The 20,644-nt window shown below is 40.1% G+C and overlaps 1 protein-coding gene across 1 annotated transcript in view; it reads left to right on the top strand.

Moving 5' to 3' along the window:
* The window catches only part of CUBN (cubilin), a gene marked incomplete at both ends in the record, with an annotated part of 142,108 nt that overhangs the window by 61,731 nt on the left and 59,733 nt on the right, over positions 1-20,644 (top strand). The window contains 5 exons of the mRNA XM_080338517.1: positions 7,527-7,701; positions 9,288-9,469; positions 15,507-15,663; positions 17,060-17,176; positions 19,391-19,504. Coding sequence (XP_080194643.1) covers positions 7,527-7,701; positions 9,288-9,469; positions 15,507-15,663; positions 17,060-17,176; positions 19,391-19,504 — 745 coding nt within the window. The remainder of the gene's footprint in view (positions 1-7,526; positions 7,702-9,287; positions 9,470-15,506; positions 15,664-17,059; positions 17,177-19,390; positions 19,505-20,644) is intronic.

Here is a 20,644-nt window from a genome sequence, read left to right as displayed (position 1 = left end):
TAATGGATCATTGGGGAAATAACTAAGGTGAGACTGTGTAGGACTTTCTAAGGAAGTGGGGATGTTTATAACCATGAGAACTGAAAACTGTAAAGAATCTTTGAACTCAGAAAAAAGAATAAAAGAAGAGACAGTGTCCTAGTCAGATTAGGGTGGTGGAACAAGGAGAAAAGGGACCTTTCTAAGGGTTTACTGACCTTTAAGAGACTCATAAGACTGGATGGTCCTGTTATCTATGACATCTTGGTGCTCGTGTTGGGAAGCAGCCGGGTGACCAATCCCAGCTAACAGATTTGAATAGAGTTCTAGTGCAGGAAGAAGGGATAGGAAATAATTTCAGGAAGAAATTCTTTAGAAGTATAGACTTTCTAGATCACTCTCACTAGAGACATCTGAGATTACTAATGGAGGTACAGTTGGGTCTTTAGATGTCAATACATGAATGACATTTGAATGTTTTTGTAATGAACCCAGAAGACTGATTAAGAGATCTTGTACCACTCCGCTGGGGCCTTTCTTCTTCTCTTCTCCTGGGTAATGTGATGTGTGACTGGCATACAGCTAGACAGCATTCTGTCCAGCACCTACACACACTCACTGCTGCCTATTCTCACCTTTGTAGCTTTGATTTCTCCAGCCTCTGGTTGTTAATGCACACTCATCAGCAATATTTTTGGAAGACTTAACCTACATCCCAAAGGAGGTCCTAAATATACAGTTGCCAGAGAGATGATTGCCAAGCATTTGTATGAATAGAAGGGATGTATAACTTAAGTCCAGTTTTCTGGCTCTGAAACAGCCTTCCCTGGCTTAGCAATTAAATGGAAGTTTTGACGAAATGGACATTCTGCTTTGAGTATCCTACTGACTTTGGGACTTCTGTAAAGATCTGGGTGTAAGGAAGTTGTTCCATGAATTCTCCATCAGTAGCACTGACATGTATTACTTTTTTTCACATTGCTAACAACAGTGACTGTGAGCAGGCAACCTGTGTTCGCTGGTTTGGGCACTTATGAAGTTTGGTGTATTGCAGCTTCATTGTTGTTTGTGCCTGAAATGACTAGATTGAAGCTGATCTGCCTGTAAATTTCAGTTATGCCTCAGTTGCACAGAGGAATCCATTAAACAGCTGCAAAAGCTAGTGCCTACATCTGCAGATTGTCACCCAACAGCTATCACAATCCAGTAAGAGTGCAGATGGCTAACAACCACTTGCTCGACAACTTTTTGATTAGTGGGGTGGCTGGCCTAAAACCAATGAGCAGGTTCCCAGACACAAATTGCTTAAAGAAGTTGTCTAAGATGATCCTACAGTTTGCTGCTCTGTGCTTGTGACCAAGGCATTCACCTTATGTTTCTGGTTTTCTTCCTTTACTGTTTCAAACTTAGTTGCTATGCTTTACTTCTTTACAACCTTACTCATTCATCAGCACAGATGCCCACCTTGCTGTTGGAACTTTCCTGCCATCTGGCCCTCAGAACTGTCATGCCTCTGAGTTACTTATCTCCTGACCTTGGCTCATCCAGTTTCCAACACCTGTCTATGGTCTGCTGATAGATAACCTGACATAAATCAACTTATTGGGGAAAAACTGTTCATTTCTTGGTGCAAGATCAAAGGTTCTGCCTGGCAGTGAACAACCTCCCCTGCCAAACTGCGGTTATTTGGTGGAGCTTTATGTACCTTGCCACATACACATTTTCTTGCTTTTGTTATAAAAATACACATTCATAGCATGATTTATACAGTCTGCACAGAGCATTGATGACTCAGATTTAGTGGGGGGGCAAAAAAATGTGGTTAACTATTTTTAGGAGCTGCTCTATCTTGTAATCTTCTTTCCTATAGTTGTCTATGTATGTCCAGGCTGAAAAGCACACACAGAAAAGTTTTAAGTGTGTTAGTAAAAGGGAGGTTCCTGGTGTGCCTTTGACACAGTGTATGTCAGTGATAACTAAGTTTCTGAATTTCTTTCACTTGCACATTATCTTCTCAAGAGTATCCTGTCTACCAATTCTTCCGGTTTTGAAGTCTGCTTTTTCTCATAATTATTCTCCTGATTTCACTTTTTCCTTATCTCTGAATAGCGAGTTCTACCACTTCCTGTTTCTTTCAGGCCAAATAACTTTCCAGTTTTAATAGGAAGTCAAAATCAGTACTAAAGTAGCTCTGCACTCTGCAGGGCCTCCCTGTCCCATTAACTCTTTCTAATCTCTGAAATAAGAAGCTGCCTTGTAATAAAAATTCCCCAGTAATCAGTAAACTTGCTCACTTGGTTGCATCCAGCTTTTGCTTAGAAACACACTCACACCTTCTACCTGGCAGAGAACTGAAAGAAAATTCTAAGATATGTTTCCCATTGCAGCACCTTTGCTGCGAGCTTCATTTTTCTACTATAGTTTCCTGAATATTTATCTCTTGCACATTTTTTCTGAAGCATATTTGTTCTTTTAAAATGCAGCAACCATCCGCCTTCCCTTTGACAATGCCTCCTAAACAAGCTATCCCTTCAACATCTGTACCCCAGCACTGCCATATGTTTCACCAAGACTGTGCAATAATACTTAAATAAAAATTCTGTGTGTGAAACCCTCAAGTTCTCCCTGTGGCTTCTGCATGCCCAAGTGTTTGACACATTCTCCTTTAATCCTCCTCCTTGTTTCTTTTATGACATTGTTGCACTCTGTCTTTCTCTCTTCTGCATCAGATTCTATCCCTTTTACAAGCATACGGAAGTAAATTTTAACTTGTTATTAAAGATATTTTCTAGAAATGTTTCATGGAAATAGAAGCTGTCATCTTGGGCACAATGAAAGAGTTAAAAATATTTTTAAATGGCTTCTATTGAAAATATATACATAGAGAAAAATGATTGTGTCTGTTTCATTCAATTATGACATCTTCTCTTTAACATGGACCAGATTTTTGTAAATTATAAGTAAATGTTGCCACAGGAAGATGTAGCTCTGAGCTGGAAAGGAAGGAACCCTGTCAATCTATTGAACTTCCAAGTCTTTATTAGATGCTCTGGTCTTCTCATTTAAATATAAAGAAACATCAAGCATTACTAGAATACTTAATTATCTGTCAAAGGCAGGGTCTCTCTTTGCTGGCAGTTATATCGGAACAGGGATCAGTTCTATTCCCAGAAAATCTGTGTCATGAGGTTGACCAACCACATGAAAACAGCTTTTTGTTGCTCATAACTCTGGAATGCTGACTGTTAACAATAAATGGAGCTAACGGGGTAGAAGCAAACGATAAGAACAGATTTAAACCATGGGCTTTATGTACCCCTGCTATGCCAACCAAAATAATTTTATCTCTGGATCAGGTGTTCTGGTCAGACTAAATGTTTTTATTTTTATTTGTATCTGTTTGCAGCTCAGACATCCTGTGACTCTTTGTGAAACACACCCTGGAATTCATTCTTTCCATCCTTTCTCTTTTCCCTCTTCTTTTTTTTTTTTTTTTTTCATGTGGTAACTATTGGTTTTCCTCTTTGTAGCCAAAAGTAACATTTTATTGTTTTTTTGTCATGGAAACCCTCTAACTTGTTTTTGTTCCAGCCCTTGTGAAAGCATGTGATTAATTGAACCGGTATAAAGGAGAAAAGAAAATATACCCCTAACTGTAAAGAGCATGCCTTTGACTGTGCTTTTTATCTTGAAATTGTGCAGAAGGCTGCTGCTGAACAGTTAAAAATGTAAAGGAGACTCACAAACCTCAGATTTGCACCAATATTTCTTCTCCATCTTTAATTCTTTTCCAACAGCTCAACTATAGCTTTTCAGCCTGAGCCAAGTTCATTTCTGAGGCAATGCTACAGAAATCAGCAGGGTTTATGTCAGAGCTGGGTTTGGTCTCCTTGCCCATGGTGTGCAGATGGCCCCAGGGAGCACCAGGGATGATGTGAGAGGCTGGTCCATGATGCTTATTAGATGCATATTAGAAACTCCTGCTGCTTCCTCTGCCACATAGCTTCTCTGGGCTGGTTTACATGATTAGGAGCATATGTTCCTGCTAGATCCCATGCTGAGGCTCTGACTCAGGGAGTACACCACAAACACATTTTAAAACTCACATTTTGAACAGACTTCTGACGAATGCAGCTGTCATTGGGCCTCACAAGCAGCCAAGCAGTAAGATTTTTCTACACTAAGCTTCCAGCAGGCAAACATGCTTCTTCCCCAGACTGTGACTGCTTCATTACAGATTCTTAATCTGAGCTGTGATTTTGGCATTCTGACTTCTCCTGAATGCCTTGGGATTATCGATCAGACAGAGGAACTGTTAGCCATTCAAGTCACGCAGATTCCCCTTAAAATGCAAAAAAGTGCTGTCTCAGTCAAAATTAAAACATTTAAGCTATTGAGCCTGTGTAATCAGCCACTAAAACAAAATAGTCCTCTGACCATCTAACAGACTATGACATTTATTAGAAAATTATTTTCTTGTTTCTTCTGGGGTTGCAAGCTTCAGCTTCTGAGGTCTCACATTACCCTGGAGTCACTGAATATTTTTTCCAGTAAAAAAACCAAATTCTTTCCCTTATACCTCTAATGGCAGAGCAGTGTCAGGCACCGCGAGCAGTTAGTGAGTACACAATTAATCAAATCGTGTAGCAATGCACTACATTTAGCCCTGGAGGTGGTGGGACTAGCTCAGCTGTTCGTAAGACTTGCTCAGATATTTAGCTTGGACAGAACCCAAACTACTTCTGAGGTTAAAAAGTATCTGGCAGAGCTTATTAAAATATTGAGTTTCCCCTCATCTAGAAGGGATCAGAGGCAAAAGGGCCATCTAGAAGGCTGCTTCTTTTAGTACTGCCACTTTCTGAGAGATTGATAGATTGATGAAACAATTCATTTGGATGTCATCTCCAAGCATACAGAGGAAAAGAAGGTTATCAGGAGTAGTCAACATGGATTCACCAAGGGGAAATCATGTTTGACCAACGTGATAACCTTATTTGATGGCATGACTGGCTGGGTAGATGAGGGGAGAGCAGTGGATGTTGTCTACCTTGAATTCAGCAAGGCTTTTGATACTGTCCCCCACAATATCCTCATAGGTAAGCTCAGGAAGTGTGGGTTGGATGAGTGCACAGTGAGATGGATTGAGAACTGGCTGGATGGCAGAGATCAGAGGGTTGTGATCAATGATGCAAGTCTAGTTAATAGAATCATAGAATAGTTTGTGTTGGAAGGGAGGCCTGTAGCTGGTGGTGTTCCCTGTGGGTCAGTACTGAGTCCAATCTTGTTTAACCTATTCACCAATGATCTGGATGAAAAGACTGAGTGTATGCTCAGTAAGTTTGCTGATGATACAAAACTGGGAGGAGTGGTTGATATACCAAAAGGCTGTGCAACCATTCAGTGAGACCTGGACGGGCTGGAGGACTGGGCAGAGAAGAACCTGATGAAATTCAACAAAGGCAAGTGTAGAGTCCTGCACCTGGGGTGGGGGCAGACCTGCTGGAAAGCAGCACTGCAGAGAAGGATTTGGGAGTCCTGGTGGACAACAGGCTGACCATGAGTCAACAATGTGCCCTTGTGGCCAAGAAGGCCAGCGGTATCCTGGGGTGCATTCGGAAGAGTGTATCCAGCAGGCTGAGGGAGGTTATCCTCCCCTCCCCTCCCCTTCCCTCCCCTCCCCTCCTCTCCTCTCCCCTGGTAAGGCTGCATCTGGAGTACTGTGTCCAGTTCCAGGCTCCCAAGTTCAAGAAGGACAAGGAATTACTGGAGAAAGTTCAGCAGAGGGCTACGAAGATGATTAGAGGTTTGGAGCACCTTTCTTATGAGGAAAGACTGAGAGAGCTGGGTCTCTTCAGCCTGGAGAAGAGAAGGTTGAGAGGGGATCTCATTTATACTTATAAATATCTCAAGGGTGGGTGTCAAGAGGATGGGACCAAAGTCTTTCCAGTGGTGCCCAATGACAGGATGAGGGGAAGCAGGCACAGGCTGCTGGAACCATATGAGGTTCCATCTGAATATGAGGAGAAACATCTTCACAGTGAGGGTGACAGAGCACCGGAACAAGGTGCCCAGAGAGGTTGTGGAGTCTCCTTCTCTGGAGACATTCAAAACCCACCTGGACACATTCTTGTGCCATCTGCTCTGGTGAACCTGCTTTAGCAGGTGGGTTGGACAAGGGATCTCCAGAGGTCACTTTCAACTCCAACCATTCTGTGATCCTGTGATTGCTTTTTTGACCTTTTTGATGTTTACCAGATTAATACAATATTGGAGCAGACTTGAGATGCTAGTGGTGTGAAAATCCTGATGGGATTTGCTGCCTTATCTTCCTGTTCCCTGTTTGTTTGTTTTTGTTAGAACTTGCCATTCTCTAGTTTAGCTTTAGGATTTATACATAATATATACTGATACAATAAGAATCTGTCTATTGCTAGTTCAGTTGTTGAAAGACAACAGCACACACTTTGTCTGTTGTATCTCTCTAACATTTTTCACATTTGAGATTACTGTCAGGCTGACTTTTGCAGCTGCTGTCCTACCAGAGACATACCAGTGGAAGGCAAGAGACCTTTAATATCAGGTGGCATTTTATTAGCATGCAAGAAGTCAAGAAAATTCAGTCATTGAAGGCACCAGAATCATGTCTGGATTTGAAAATTGCACTGATCATGTGTTTTTTCTCCAGCTTTGAAAGGGAAGACTAAGGAAGGTGAGGCAGTTCTACCAGCTATAAATAAGCTCGAACTAAAATCCCACATCTCATTTGGAAAAAAAGAAACAGAATGAACGAGGCTTCAGTACTGCCACCTAAATCACTTCAGTTGGTTGCTTATGTAGGAGTAGTTGCATCTATACAGTCCTAAAATGACAATTGGCCCTTTGAAGGCAACTGCAAGGCTGATGTGGCCCCCGGTGAAAATGAGTGTGACAGCCCTGGTTTAGAGCAACCTGATCTGATTGAAGATGTCCCTGCTCACTGCAGGGAGGTTGGACTAGGTGGCCTTTCAGGTCCCTTTCAACCCAAAGTATTCTACAATTCTACGGTTATTAAAAATGCGTTATAAACTACACAATACTGCTGATGATGTTTAAGAGAGTTGTGGTTTTCTGGCTTATAACTGCCTGAGGCACACTCTTCTGACTAGGAAATGGTTACTCTTTAAAAGTCAAAACCTGTCTTCTGTGGCAGATATGTATCCTTGTGTCTGAGCAATATAATTAAAATATAGATTATGTCCTCACAGAAACAAAGTGCTAATCCTGGAGGGATGGGGGAAGAAGAATGTGCCAGAGTCCCCAAAACAGAAAATTCTTATTTAATGCAAAGCAGTTTTGAAATTTCTAAAATTTCCTACTTGTGCCAGATGGTTCAGATACCAAGTAAAGCCACAGAGAAAATGACTTTATTAGCTACTTCACATTTCAAAATGTGCAATCACCTTCAATACATAGTCTTTTTTTTCCTCTCTGAGCTAAACAGTTCTCATGCATTCTGTGTGGCAGACAGTCTTTTAAAAAAACTTTGACAGTGTTTTTTGTATTTCTAGGTCTACGGTGGCCCTGATTTCTCCTCTCCTAGACTAGCCCAGCTATGTGTTTCAAGATCAGCCCAGAACCCACTGCGAGTCTCTACTACTGGCAATTCAGCCGTTGTCCGTTTTGAGACAGGTGCAGCTGTGACAGGGAAAGGTTTTAATGCCTCCTGGCAAGAAAATCCGGGTGGTGAGTACCCTGATTCGTACCAGCAGAAATTCAGGAAGTCTGAGATCGTGAATCAGCCCTACAAGCATTTAAAGCAGTCAAATAGCACAGCACTGAAAACTGAAGGAGAATTTGGGTGTTACTGGTTTTGTTAACACTAAGAGATGCTGAAAAACACACAGAGGAAAAAAGTGTCTAACTAGTGAGAATCTAGGCCTATTTATGTGTTTTTTGTAACAGTCAACCTTGTTGGAGTTTCTTCTCTACATAAGTAATCAAGACATCCCTGTAATAAAAAAATAACTTTTGCAGGCTAGCAGTTCTCCCCAGACACTCCTTTATTAGCTGAATATTGCTTTTGGTTTTAAACTGTGAACTGAAAAATATCTGAGAATGTGGTTTAACTTGGAGAACTCGGTGGACTCCAAAAATATTTCGAGTGATTACCAAGTACTTGAACTCTATAAGGTTCACCCATCCCCCATGTGTTTATTTGTTCAAAGCCTTGCTGGTAATCAGTAAAAGAAGAGATATGCTTAAAAGACCCAGACATATATATCTACATGGGAGTTCTTATGAAAAGGCCAGTTATTGGAAAATAATTGCAATGAAAGGCAGATTTTAATTCTTGTAGATTTGCTTGGTTAAGCACACTAATTCATTAGTTTGTCAAGGTTTATATTTCTCTGTTCTTGCAAGTTTTGTGAGAAAGGTGGATGATTTTTTTTTGTAAAAAAAGAAGTCTACCATAGTCCTTTGAATTAATTCCCTTCTGAGATCTTATTTTTTCTACCTAGGCCCACTGAAGCTTTCTCATCCCTTTATGGCATCTTGCGTGTTGTACTCCAACCCCCTTGTAGCCCCTAAGATACCCACTCACAAGAGTGGAATAACAGTATAGCTTTTATCCTTCCAGCAGGCTACCTCCATCTATGGCAGTCCCAATGTCTTTCTGTCACCCTTCTCCAACCCTTTACAACATATAAAGCCCATTTGTTTGTGTTACTCCTATTGAAAGCCACGACACTTCCCACACAGGATCCATCATTCCAGGCTGTTTAGATGTTCATGAGCACTGGAGCTGTTCTGGTGAGGGTGGAGTCCTCAGGAAGCCCTCGGCTGCCTGGGAAGGGAAGTAGAAACTTGAGGTTTGCAAATTTTGTACTGCACGTGGGGAAAGCAGAGATTCTGGCTGTTTGGATATTTCAGAAATAGTTTTCTCACCCCCATGCTTAGCTAGGCCTCTGTGGCATTCATGTGAATGGTATTTTTGATTGCTTTTGCAATATCTAGGATAGAGGAGTACCAGTACTAATGCTTCAGCCTTTACAACATCTACTGCCAGCCTGGGGCAAGAAAGAAACATTACTCACTAACGTTGTTGTTGTATATTCACCAACAATGATAATGTTATACTTTCCTGATAGTCATTTCATTGATTTTTTGTTGTGGACAGGACACTTCAACAGTTGGAGCACACATACTACAAAAGTTTAATGTAGAAAATGTAAAGATGGAAGTGTTCTTCTCTTAGTTTAAAAATATAGGTGGAATCTTGCTAAGCATAGAAGAGCTTCTGATTAAAACTGATTATGTCTTTTTTTCAGGCTGTGGTGGGATTTTCCAAGCTACCAGTGGGGAAATCCATTCTCCAAACTACCCTCAACCTTATAATAACAACACAGATTGTTCTTGGATTATTCAAGCTGACTATGGCCACAGAATCCTACTGAACTTTACGGATTTTGACACTGAAAATCACCCTTTATGTAACTATGACAATGTTGCAGTAAGTAACAACAGAAATTTCAAAAGTTTCCTCACTGAGCCTGGTGAAAAGCTTACAGAAGCAGCAGCTTACTGTGCAACCTCAGCTGCAGTTGGGTTCAGACTGGTAGTTGTTTGTTCATATTTATTCACTGATGAACTAAACCTTACATTTACAGATGAGTAGTTATGGTCTAGTTCCCTTTGCTTTATCAATGAAACAGGCTTCACAAATGTGTTTCTGCATTCTTCCAGGTTCCCACTTTTATCTGGAAGGATCTTTTCTTGGCAGCAGTGCATGCTGCATCCTGGCACCATATTTTTCCTTTTGGTGCTGTGAGTTGTAGTTACTACTGAAGAATAACCACATACAGAGATGGCTGTTATGATGATGCCCTTTCCCATTTATAGTGCAGTTTACCACAGCCATAGAACAGACTGCTCACATATATGATAGATTGCCAATGCGCTGTTACAAGGAGGGAGAGAGGGGGGTCTACATCCAGGGGGAACTGTGGCTGCCTGGTTTTCTTTGTGTATGCACTGTGTATTCAGGTGCTCCTCAGTTGTCTGTTTAATTGCTTCATTAGAGCCACTGCTCTCTTAAAAGCTTCATAATGCTGTTCATTTGTGAGCTTTTGTTGATGTCACGGAAATTCAAGTTGCTGCTCTATCAGTGCACGACAACAAAGAAATCTCCACTTGGTCTTTTGGGAGCAGGGACATGAAATCCTGACCCTTGACGTCAGATTGCACTTCACTCAGTACAAAGGCAAATGTGATCTGGACCAGTTGGATAAAGCACAGTGGCTGTGGCCCAAAATCCAGCTTTCCTCTCCTTGATAAGCTGTCATTCACAAACAACTCAATTTGGCATGGACTGAGATTCTTTTGAAAACAGCACCAGTTTTAACAGCGTTGCCTCGTAAAGCTTTTTTTGTACTGTATAAGAGAGAAGGAAATGTGTCCCTATTTTGCTGAGCAGAACTGAAGATTTCATTTGGCCACAGAATGTTCTTGTTTATTTTTTGTTTTTTTTTCTGAAACATACAGAAATATGGCTATGTCTTTTTATCTGAATTGTTTAACTGCATCAGTGAGATCACTGAAAAGGAAAATCCACTGGAAAAAATTCCAATTCTTCTGTGATATCACACAGGAATAGAAGACACAGAAACACAGGCCATCTGAAATGACAGTACTGGCAAAAATGAAAAGAAAACTTCACAAGTTAAGGGCTAAATTCTAAAAAGACCTGATATACAAGTTTCTCTTTTAAACCTGATGCCAGTAGATGTATGTACCTATCTAAACACTTTGCAGAGTACTCAGCTCTATGAGCTCCTTGTAGTTACAAGCACAACTCACATTACCTTCATGGGCCAGATATAGGCAGTGGGGTTTTAATCACTGAGAGGCACTGGTACGTCCATTGTCAGAGGAGATGGCTGTGGCAGAGCTCTTTGCATGAACAGAGTTTGTGACTATTGCAGTACAGTAACATGCCTTTTCTTCTGTTTCTGTATGAGTTTTTTGCTTCTGGTTTTGTTTTGTGTGGTTTTGGTTTGTTTTTTTTCTAGGGGGGGAGGGTGGAGGAGCAAGTTGCCCATCAGTCCCAGCTGTGCAAACACAACTGAAGCCACACTGTTAGCAGGGAGCGAGATTTAAATGTATTGTAGGCATCAGTCACTGCCCAACAGGTGGAGGCTGGTTTGAAAATGCATGGGGGAGAATGCTGGTTTGAAGTCAAGAGATAAAAAAGGGCTCTGAGGCTCTGGTGTATGAGGTGGAAAAGAGCTCTTCAGTGCCAGTTTAAGAGGACCAGCAGGACAAGAAAGAGTGGATGGGATTTTTTTATCTATCTGGTATGTCAATAAGCAGAAAATCACTTATTAGCAACACCTGGATGTAATTTGTGTTCATCTAATTCCAAGGCTTGTTACATGTCTCATACTGTAATAGAACAGAGTGAGGGGACAAAGGGTGCCTGGGAATATACAAGTAGATGTCTGACCACAAATGATCTAGGAACTGCATTCCAAAATCTGTGTAAATGGAAAATATGGGCAGCTAAGGAAGCTGGTGGGTTGTTTTTTCTCTCTCTAATATAGGAACAACTACTGTATGAGTAACACAGTGGTTACACCCTTTTCTTAAATTTTTACTTATCTTTATGGATTTTATTTGCTCTGTGACATCTCCTGGGGCTTCCCTCCACCCTTCAATGTACTAATGGCCTTTTCCTTCATCCTTCCACTTTTAGACCCAGTCATTTTTCCCTGTGTTATGGCTTGCGATGTTTTGGGGTTTTTTTTATATATTTCTACCATAATTTCCTTTCTATGGAGAACACATAAAAATGATTCCTCCTTCACCCCCTAATGTTTTCCATTGCACATTTGTTATGTGAGCAAAATGGAAGTAGGGAAAATGACATCTCTGCTGCTTCTTGGCTGGGCTGCAACTCCAAAAATTCAGTGTGTTTTTTGGTTCTGCTCAATGACTTCACATGTGAATCTGAGCACAGATCTCGGTTCAGACAAATTAATTCTAAGTGGGTAACAGTAACACACGGTGTAACTGCTCTGAGCTCCCTCTAGAGTCAATGGATGGAGTGTGCCTAGAGCAGTCCAGGCCACCAAAAAGTGCATTCTTAATTCACCTAGCTACTTAAATTTAGTTGATTCCTTAGTTTCTGTGCCTAAGTTCTGTGCCTTAGCTTTCTTCAGGGCAGATGAATATCTGTTTATCTGCTAAATGAGGACGTGTAGCCTTTATTTTTGTTGATCTCAGATATAAGTTGGTTATATTCTGTACAAAGCATAAGATTTTTGAGAAGACTTTTTTGCTGTCACAGTCACCATACACAAGGAACAATTTTTTAATTTCTCTTTATGTACTAGCCCACTTCTATATGGAAAGTGTTTCTTTCAACAAACAAATCTGATTTTTTGAAGGAAAATAGACTGAAAGAAATAGCAAATGCACTAATGCCTGCCTTTTTTTCCTGTTTGTTTAACCAGTATTGTATTTGACACTACACCAGCAGTGCAGGTCAGTAAGAGTTTCGAGTATTTGGAGACTCGAGGAGGACGTGCCTTGGAAGGTAGAGCTTGTAGCATGAAGCCCTGAAAAGGTTAGGGAGAAATAGTTTGTTCTTTTCAGTGGCTTTGATTAAGTAAATGTTATTTTTCTCTCCTGTTGCAGTATAACATGTAGTACATGAGAATACAGAAATGTAAGCCTCTGGGAGCTGGAGAGGAGATATGACTTCATTTATTCCAGGTGCTGGCAGAGAGGATATTCCAAGAGAGGACAGCTACAAATATGTGGAGGTTTTATGGCTCAGAAGAGAAAAATTATCTTATTTTTGTCATAAGTTTTTGCAAAATGCAGAACACATTTGAACAAGAATGCAATGAGTCACACAGTTCGTTGTGGAAAGGGAAGAGCAAATTTCTGCTATGCACAGTGCAAATGAAAACTTGGCTTTTAAGTAAGCAGATGCATTGTTTTCCTTTACTCATGCAGCCACAGAAATGCATTTCTCACATGTTTTCAAAATAACTTTAAGAAGCTGTAGGGAGACACAACTCTTCCCTGAATTAGTGTGTGAATATTGTGGTTTCTGATCTAGATTCAAGATTGAAATCCTCCCTATAAAATAGTTTAAGCTAATAAATAGCAGGTGAGCAAAAATGATGCAGCCACACAAATCCACATGTTACTGTTCCCGCTTAACTTGTAGCTGCCATAACTCCTAAGAGTTACTGCTGTATCTCACTAATGGTTGTGCTGAACTGTTCCTTGAATCAGATTTTTAGCAAGTGTAAAGGAATGATTTCTGGGTTTCTGAAAGAGGTGGCAGTACTACTCTTCAAACAAGCTGCCCAGAAACATCAAATACACTTGATTTAGAAAACATTCCTCTGACTTCACGCTCTTCTCTCAGTATTACCACAGAAAGACTTCTTTATTCCAGAAAGCTCTTGGAATGAAATGACTACTTAGTCTCTTATGTTACTCATCCTTAATATCTTCCCAAGTGACAGAGCTCAACTACCAGACTCTCACAACAGCCCATGTGTCGATGGTCATATCCTCAGCCGTGCAGAGGGACACAGATTCATCAAAACCAGCAGTTTACATGAACTGCAGCCAAACCCTCTCTCTATGCTCTGTCAATGCGATGCTTATTCTCAGTTCTAGCATTCAGATAAAATCCTCTCACTACTGTCTAGGGAGAGACAGTACCTTAATTCCTAAGGGCTATTTTTTTAGTCGTTACTTTTTTCACATTCCATGGTTTGTGGTTTTTTACCTCCAGGCAGTCTGATTTATATACAGAACACATGTGCAGAGGAAGAATGAACACTGCATACTATGTATTAAAGGGCTGATTGTGGCAGGATGCCAAGAGGGGAGAAAAGATTGAATGAATGGATATTTTGGGTCTTTTTACCAGGTACTCATTTTTTACAGAAACTGCAGTACACTTAATACTCTGTCACAAGGTCCCACAGAGCTGGACAGGCCCAAGGGAAAATGTTTAATTCATGAATACAGCATGGCTATGTTGGGTATGTCAGTGGATTAAGCAGGAGTTTGTCCTCTGTTTCTCAGCTGTGAGGTTTAGTCGAGACCTTTCTCTCAACTACTGTTTTATACATATTTTCACTAATGTGCTCAAAGACCTTTGAGTACTGGAAGCAGAAACATTGCACTGTGTTATACAGTCTAGTTAGAAATTTTTAATTAATTGGCATTGCATTGCACCGACTTGCTGGAATTTGAGGCATTTTGGAGTAAAAGAAGATGTTAAGTAGGTTTCTTCTAACCCAGTGGCATTATTTTGCTCAAAGTGGGATTTTACATAGCTTCTAACATCCTAGCACCTAAATATTTTCCAGTCCTCCTATCCATATTTTTATCCATATTCTTCTCCATTTTGCTATAGGAAGTCAAGTCACAGGTTATATTAAATGACACACCTATGGTAATGCAGGATGTTAATGCTGAAACAGGAACTGGATTCAAATTGGGTTGGTGCCCATTAGCCCAAGGGCTCTTCCTCTGTGGGTTGTGCAACTGCTGGTGGCTCCAGGGCTCCTCACTGCTCAAACCAGGCACAGGGGCTCTGAGACTGGCCCATGGCTCCAAACACAGCCGGAACTAATCACGCCTGCTGGAGCGCAAGGAAAGATTAGTGGGACACTGAGACTCTGGCTATTTTTCTTTCTCTGTAGTTCCTCTTGTTATAATTTTGTTGTCACTTAAACTAGTAACTTGTTGGTTTTAACTTCATTATCCTTTTTTTTCCTGATTGTGAAACAGAGAGGAAGGAAAGAAAATTATCAGCTGTAGGGGACAAAAGAGAAGGAAGGCATTTGTGGTAAAATTAAAAGTGAAGTTTTGTGAAACCATCTTTGCTTTCTTCCTCCTAACTTTTTTTTGCTTACCCTCTGCTTACATAACACTTAATGTATATGTGTGTAATTCAGCACCCTAAAGCATAGATATAGGTATAAAGCATAGATATATGGACTCTGATCCTTGATGCTGAGTACGTGTATCTAAAACCCATAATCCTAGTGTCTTCTCTTTTTATACACAGTCATAGCTCCCAGTCGTGCACTAGCTACATGTTAGGACCAATTTAGAAGTCTTCACTGAGGCAAGATGTAGGGTTTAACTGAATGAAAGCGACATGTGAACTTCCATTAGCCATTAACAGAAAACAATAAATGTGTGGGGATATCTAGATTATTAAAATAGAGTTGCTTCCATACCAGATACACATAGGAGAAGATGGTTACTTCATTCATTTTTGTTATAAAGGTTACGGTAGCTTTGGCCTGAAATACATGCTTTGCTTTTTTGTTTGTTTGTTTGTTTTAAATGGTCATGGAATTAAGATAAGCAACACATAGTTTGTTTGCACTGCCCATACCAGGGCTGTATCAGGATCAAAATGTATGAAACATAACAAAGAGAATGAAATCAAAGTTCTCAATACTCCTTTTGAAGCCAAATACTTCATTTGATCTTTTTTGTAACAGGTATTTGATGGTCCTAGCAGTGAAGCGCCACTTCTTAGGAAACTCTGTGGAACACAACATCCTCCTCCTATCACATCCTCCAAGAATGTGATGTACATTCGACTACACTCTGATAGACCCATCCAGCACAGGGGCTTCAGTGCTCGCTTTACTGAAGGTAATCTCATCATTTCCACTAATACATATTTATCTAGTCACTGCTTTGTTTGTATGGAACACAATCTCTTAGCACAGCTGATAACAGGAAGTGTTGTTTCTTTATATGCAGCATACCAGTGTCTATCTTTAACAGGACTGAATTTTTCCATATTATAAATTAAATAATTTAAAATCTAAGGATCATCTTAGATCCTTTGATTGGAGAAAAAATGTACCTTTTCTAGCAAGGCATCTAGTACACATCAGTTGCCTCTTACTGAACCTCCCTAGAGGCTTAGCTACTCATAGCTGTCCTGAGAAAAATGTGTAACTGACAGTTTCCACAGACCTAGTGACAACATAACATTTTATATGTTTATCCATGCGCATGAATCTGAAAAGCTGTAAAAGAATTCTGTGTCGTGCTGTTGATGAAGTCCATGGATTCAGGCCTGCTAACTCTGCCAAACATCAACAATCCAATTTGTGCAAGACTAATTGGTATTTTACATTGTTTCCTTTTTAATGAAAAATGGCACCGACTGAGCAGAATTTTTCATGAGATTACTTTCTATTTGATGATTGGTGATTTTCTTTCATTTTTTCACAATAACTTTGGAAACATATTTCCCTAAGATATAGCCATTTAGTTTTTGCAAAGAAAATTCCTCTCTCTTATCTTCTTCTTAGGATGCTTTTCACTGTTAACTAGTACTTTTCCCAGATTTATTTTTTTTTCTTTGAAAATATTGTGAAAAATACTGTGGTATCTAACTCCCCACCTTGCTGTTTAAAGCAGTTGTCTGTTAAACTTGTGTCTGGAGGTTTTATGATGAGTCTGTGTGAAGACAGGTCAGCACTCAGCACCATTAGCCAAAGATACACTGTCAGCCAAGCGCTTGCACACGTTTCACACAATTGCAGTTTTGCTGATGCAGGTCACAAGAGGATCATGCCAATGCAATGTGATGCCGTCCTTGGGCACTGGAAGGTTCTGGACAGTTTCTTATGATTTCTTCCTTCCTGGTTGACAACACAGGCAAATTATCAGAGAAAGGGGTGTATGATTACACTACCCTGAAAGCAAGTTATTTTAGCCCAAATATTGCTCTTCTGAGCTGATAAAAATGAGGTGTCTGTTCTCAAGTCACTCTGGCTTCTCTCAGGTCGTTAGCCATGTGCAGCATGACCTGTGGATCCAGGTCTAGAAAATGCACGTAGTGCTGGCAGCTAGTCCTTAAGTCTCTTTTCTGAATAAATTACTGTCATGAATATTATCCTTATTTCACATTAATATAGCATGTTACATTTTGTGCATTCATTTTCACTACAGAATCTCAGATTTGCCACTACAGAATCTCAGTTTTGCCTACATAAATATCTATGTGTGTATATGTGTGTGTTTCATTCTAAAGCATGCGGAAGTTTCATAGAGTCAGATGCAGTTGGGGCAGCAATTTCCTCTCCTCTGTATCCTGCCAAATACCCAAACAATCAGAACTGCAGCTGGATTATTCAGGCTCAGGAACCATGTAAGTAAAAACATCTTTTATAGTTAGCTGGGATGACTAACATCCTCATCTTCTTTTTTGTAGTAACAATACAAAATTCCTCCTTTATTTCTCTAGGAAGTTCTGCATCCTGGTAGTTGGAAAGTGTGACTTTCCTAATCTGCCCTACATCTCATTTTATTGTAGATTTAGTGCATAGGGAGGAAAATAGTTTACAGCTTTGTCATCTTAGCTGATTTACTGTGACCCAAGTATTGCAATTATAAATGAGGTATTGAATACTATGTGAATTTGCATTCATGTCTAAGGGCTTATATATAATTAAAGCACTCGTATTTAGCTGACCTTATTGTGGTCTGGATTTTTCAAGCTAATGTGTTAGATCAAGTCTATGCTGTTAGCATAAGAAAATTAAATTTTAATAAAATAATTAGAAAAGGTCCAGAGAAATTTAAAATACAAATAAAAAAGAATATAAATAAACTGGTCTTATATATACATACACCCTCAGATGTTCCTGTCTAATTTTAGATTTATGATGATCGTAAAACACCAAATATTTTTCCATTGGATAGCAGTATTCCCTTTAATACCCAGTATTACCTTTACGTGGTTTAAGATTACTAAAAAATATTTGCAGTTGTGTAATAATATCCTAGTAACGTCATTTAAAATAAATGTTTGTTTTTAATGGCAACTACTAAACTTCAGTTGTTTATCTGCTACTTAGCCATTGTTGTTAAAATCATAGAATGTTCCAACCACATTTATAAGTTTATTTTGCCAAGTTATAAAATGGAAATCAATTTGCCAAAGAAAACACCAAAACAAAGATCAAGAGATAAGCAATACTTTTTTTTTAGCATAGGTTCTCATACAGATGTGTGAAAAGGGCATCATTAAAGCTGTTCCTCACTCACACAACATTTATTTTTTTAGAGACAGTCTTTTCATGGATCCAGGTTGAAAACTCAGACTTAACTGTTGTCTCCTGATTTACATCAGTGTAAGAGACTAGAAAAATGCTGAACAAGCAGCAGCCTGTGCACGCAGTGACTCCCTCCCTTGCCGCCAGGACCCCCGCACCCCACACGTTGTGGGTACACGTGGCTGCGATGTGCCACTCACACAGGGCACAGCCATGTACAATAGATGTCACCAGTGGCAAAACACTGCAGAGTTCCTGCTCTGCTCTTACTGAGAAGGCCAACAAGTCTCCTGCTCTTGCCACCCACTGTGTTTTTCCTTTTTGCTTTGTATCCTGAGGACCTGCATTGATAGCTGTGATTGATTGACCGGCCAGGACACAAAAGATTGCGGAGCACACGGGCACTGCAGCTGAACACCAGCCAGTGGCACCCCGATGAATGCAGCGCCTGGGTCCATGTCTGTCATTTCGCATTTTTCTACATAATTAATTGTAGGCCAGTAAGAAGCAAAAGATTTGTGTTAAATTCTGGCTTAGTCAATGTGGGAGAAAACTTAGTTATCATCTAAACTGTGAGATCCTTTCTGACCCGCTCAAACTGTGCAGGAGATATAAGTCCAGGAGTAACTACTCTCACAGACTGGTGAGAGTAGTTGAGACTTCACCTTTGTTCATATTAGGCAAGCAAGAGCAATACAAGAGACAAAAATACCCTGAGTCAGAAGTCCTCTTTTTCAGGATGTAGTCTGCAGTCCAAGGGTGTGGAAAATCCAATTCTGCACAAATATAGCTGAGAGTACTTAATGATCCTTTAACCAGTCCAATTGATGTATGTGGAATGTTATAAAACTATGAAAGAACCAGCTCTTTCTAAGCCTGGAGCAGGGCAGCATCAATTCACATTTTGTCTAGATCTATGGTATAGATTTAAAAGACAGAAGGTCACAGATGTGTAGAATAACTTTTGTTTCTGAATATGTGTACATTTTCCATGTTGCACTTGATGACACTTTTAGTATATAATGAAGCTCTTCAGATATTAGGAAATGTATATTCGTGTATATATAATATTAAATCCTACACTTCTAATGTCAATTGTACTAGAAAGTACTGAAATACGAAGAGATTTACAAGGACCTTTGCATCAAGTTCACACCACGTATCAGGAATTAAACTGCTTCAGATGTTATTCTTTATGGGGACTAATTTACTTCAAGGGAGAACAGATGGTACATTCGTTTACATATATTTATTTCTCTGTGAAATGCCCAACTTCTTTTTAAGCTTTTACTCTTTGCTGTTGCCAGTCAACCACATCACACTCTCATTCACTGACTTCGATATTGAAAACAATAGACGAAACTGTACAACGGATTTTGTGGAGATTTTGGACGGGAATAACTACGAGGCTCCTCTTCGAGGTATTGTACTTTTCCCATGTTTATTTCATATATGGAACCACACCCAAGGTGAGCAGGAGAAGATTTTCTGACAAAGGAAGCTCCTTGTCCAGTCCGGCCAGAGGAGTCTGGGAATGGAGGTTAAGTTTTCAATGTGAATGGCACAGTCCTCCCAGGCTCCAACTGTATTCCTACTGACCTGCAGTTTGGAGTTGACTCCAGATGCCTTTTCCTTGCTCCCTAGCTGAACAATATTGGGAACCAAGCAATTCAATTTGAACTGAATTCCCGGTTCACTGTACAAAAACCTAACATCACCCACACTCATAAGCAGATTCCATACTAAACATAGGTGAAGAAAGTTTCAGATTTCTGGGAGGAGAAAATGGATTTTTCCTCAAGGCCCAGAAAGCCTGATTTTCTGCTTGTTCCTGAATATTCTACAGCTTTGTCCCAACATCTCTGTCCACAGCCATCAACTTCGTGTGGCAGGAGCCGTCTGGAGCAGCTAAATTCAGTGTTTAAGTTGCCAGGAAGCCATGAGAGAGCTCTGGCCACAGGGTGGTCCTCACTCCCCTCACATCCCCAGAGTTGCCTCAAATTCCTTCCTGGGAAATTCAGAATATCTGTGCCTGATTATGTTCTCCCTTACTCTACTTTTGTATATGGTCTCTTGGCAGGAGTAGGCTGTACTCAGTTTAAATGATTTGTAACTAAGAGCAGAATTCATTTTTTTGTCTCCTACTTGGCGTTCACTTGACAAGAGGACCAGGTTACTAGCTGCTATCTTTGTTTTTGCTTTCAGATGCCTTTCTGATAGATCATGATTCATATTCCAAATCCCCACAATACAACCCATTACATGAGAACTGGTCTGTTATTTGTCACTTGTTTTTTTTTTTTATTAGAAACCAATTGACTGAAATGGAAACTACTGTCAGATATATTTGATGGGATTTTTTTTTTTTCAATTAGGCTGTAATTTGTGGATAGAGTGAACACAAAGGAGCTCAATGACAGAATAGCCAGTGACTAGGGTGTCTGGAGTGCAGGAGGTTCTTCCTCTGTTAAAAAAGAAATTGCCATTAGACTTGAGTTCTGTGCTAGTGAAACTGAGTATTTCAATCTTACGTAGATTGAATTGACAACTGCAGTTGTTTC

Source organism: Nesoenas mayeri, assembly GCF_963082525.1.
Source record: "Nesoenas mayeri genome assembly, chromosome: 2".
Taxonomy (NCBI): domain Eukaryota; kingdom Metazoa; phylum Chordata; class Aves; order Columbiformes; family Columbidae; genus Nesoenas; species Nesoenas mayeri.
This window is presented reverse-complemented; position numbering and strand designations above follow the sequence as displayed.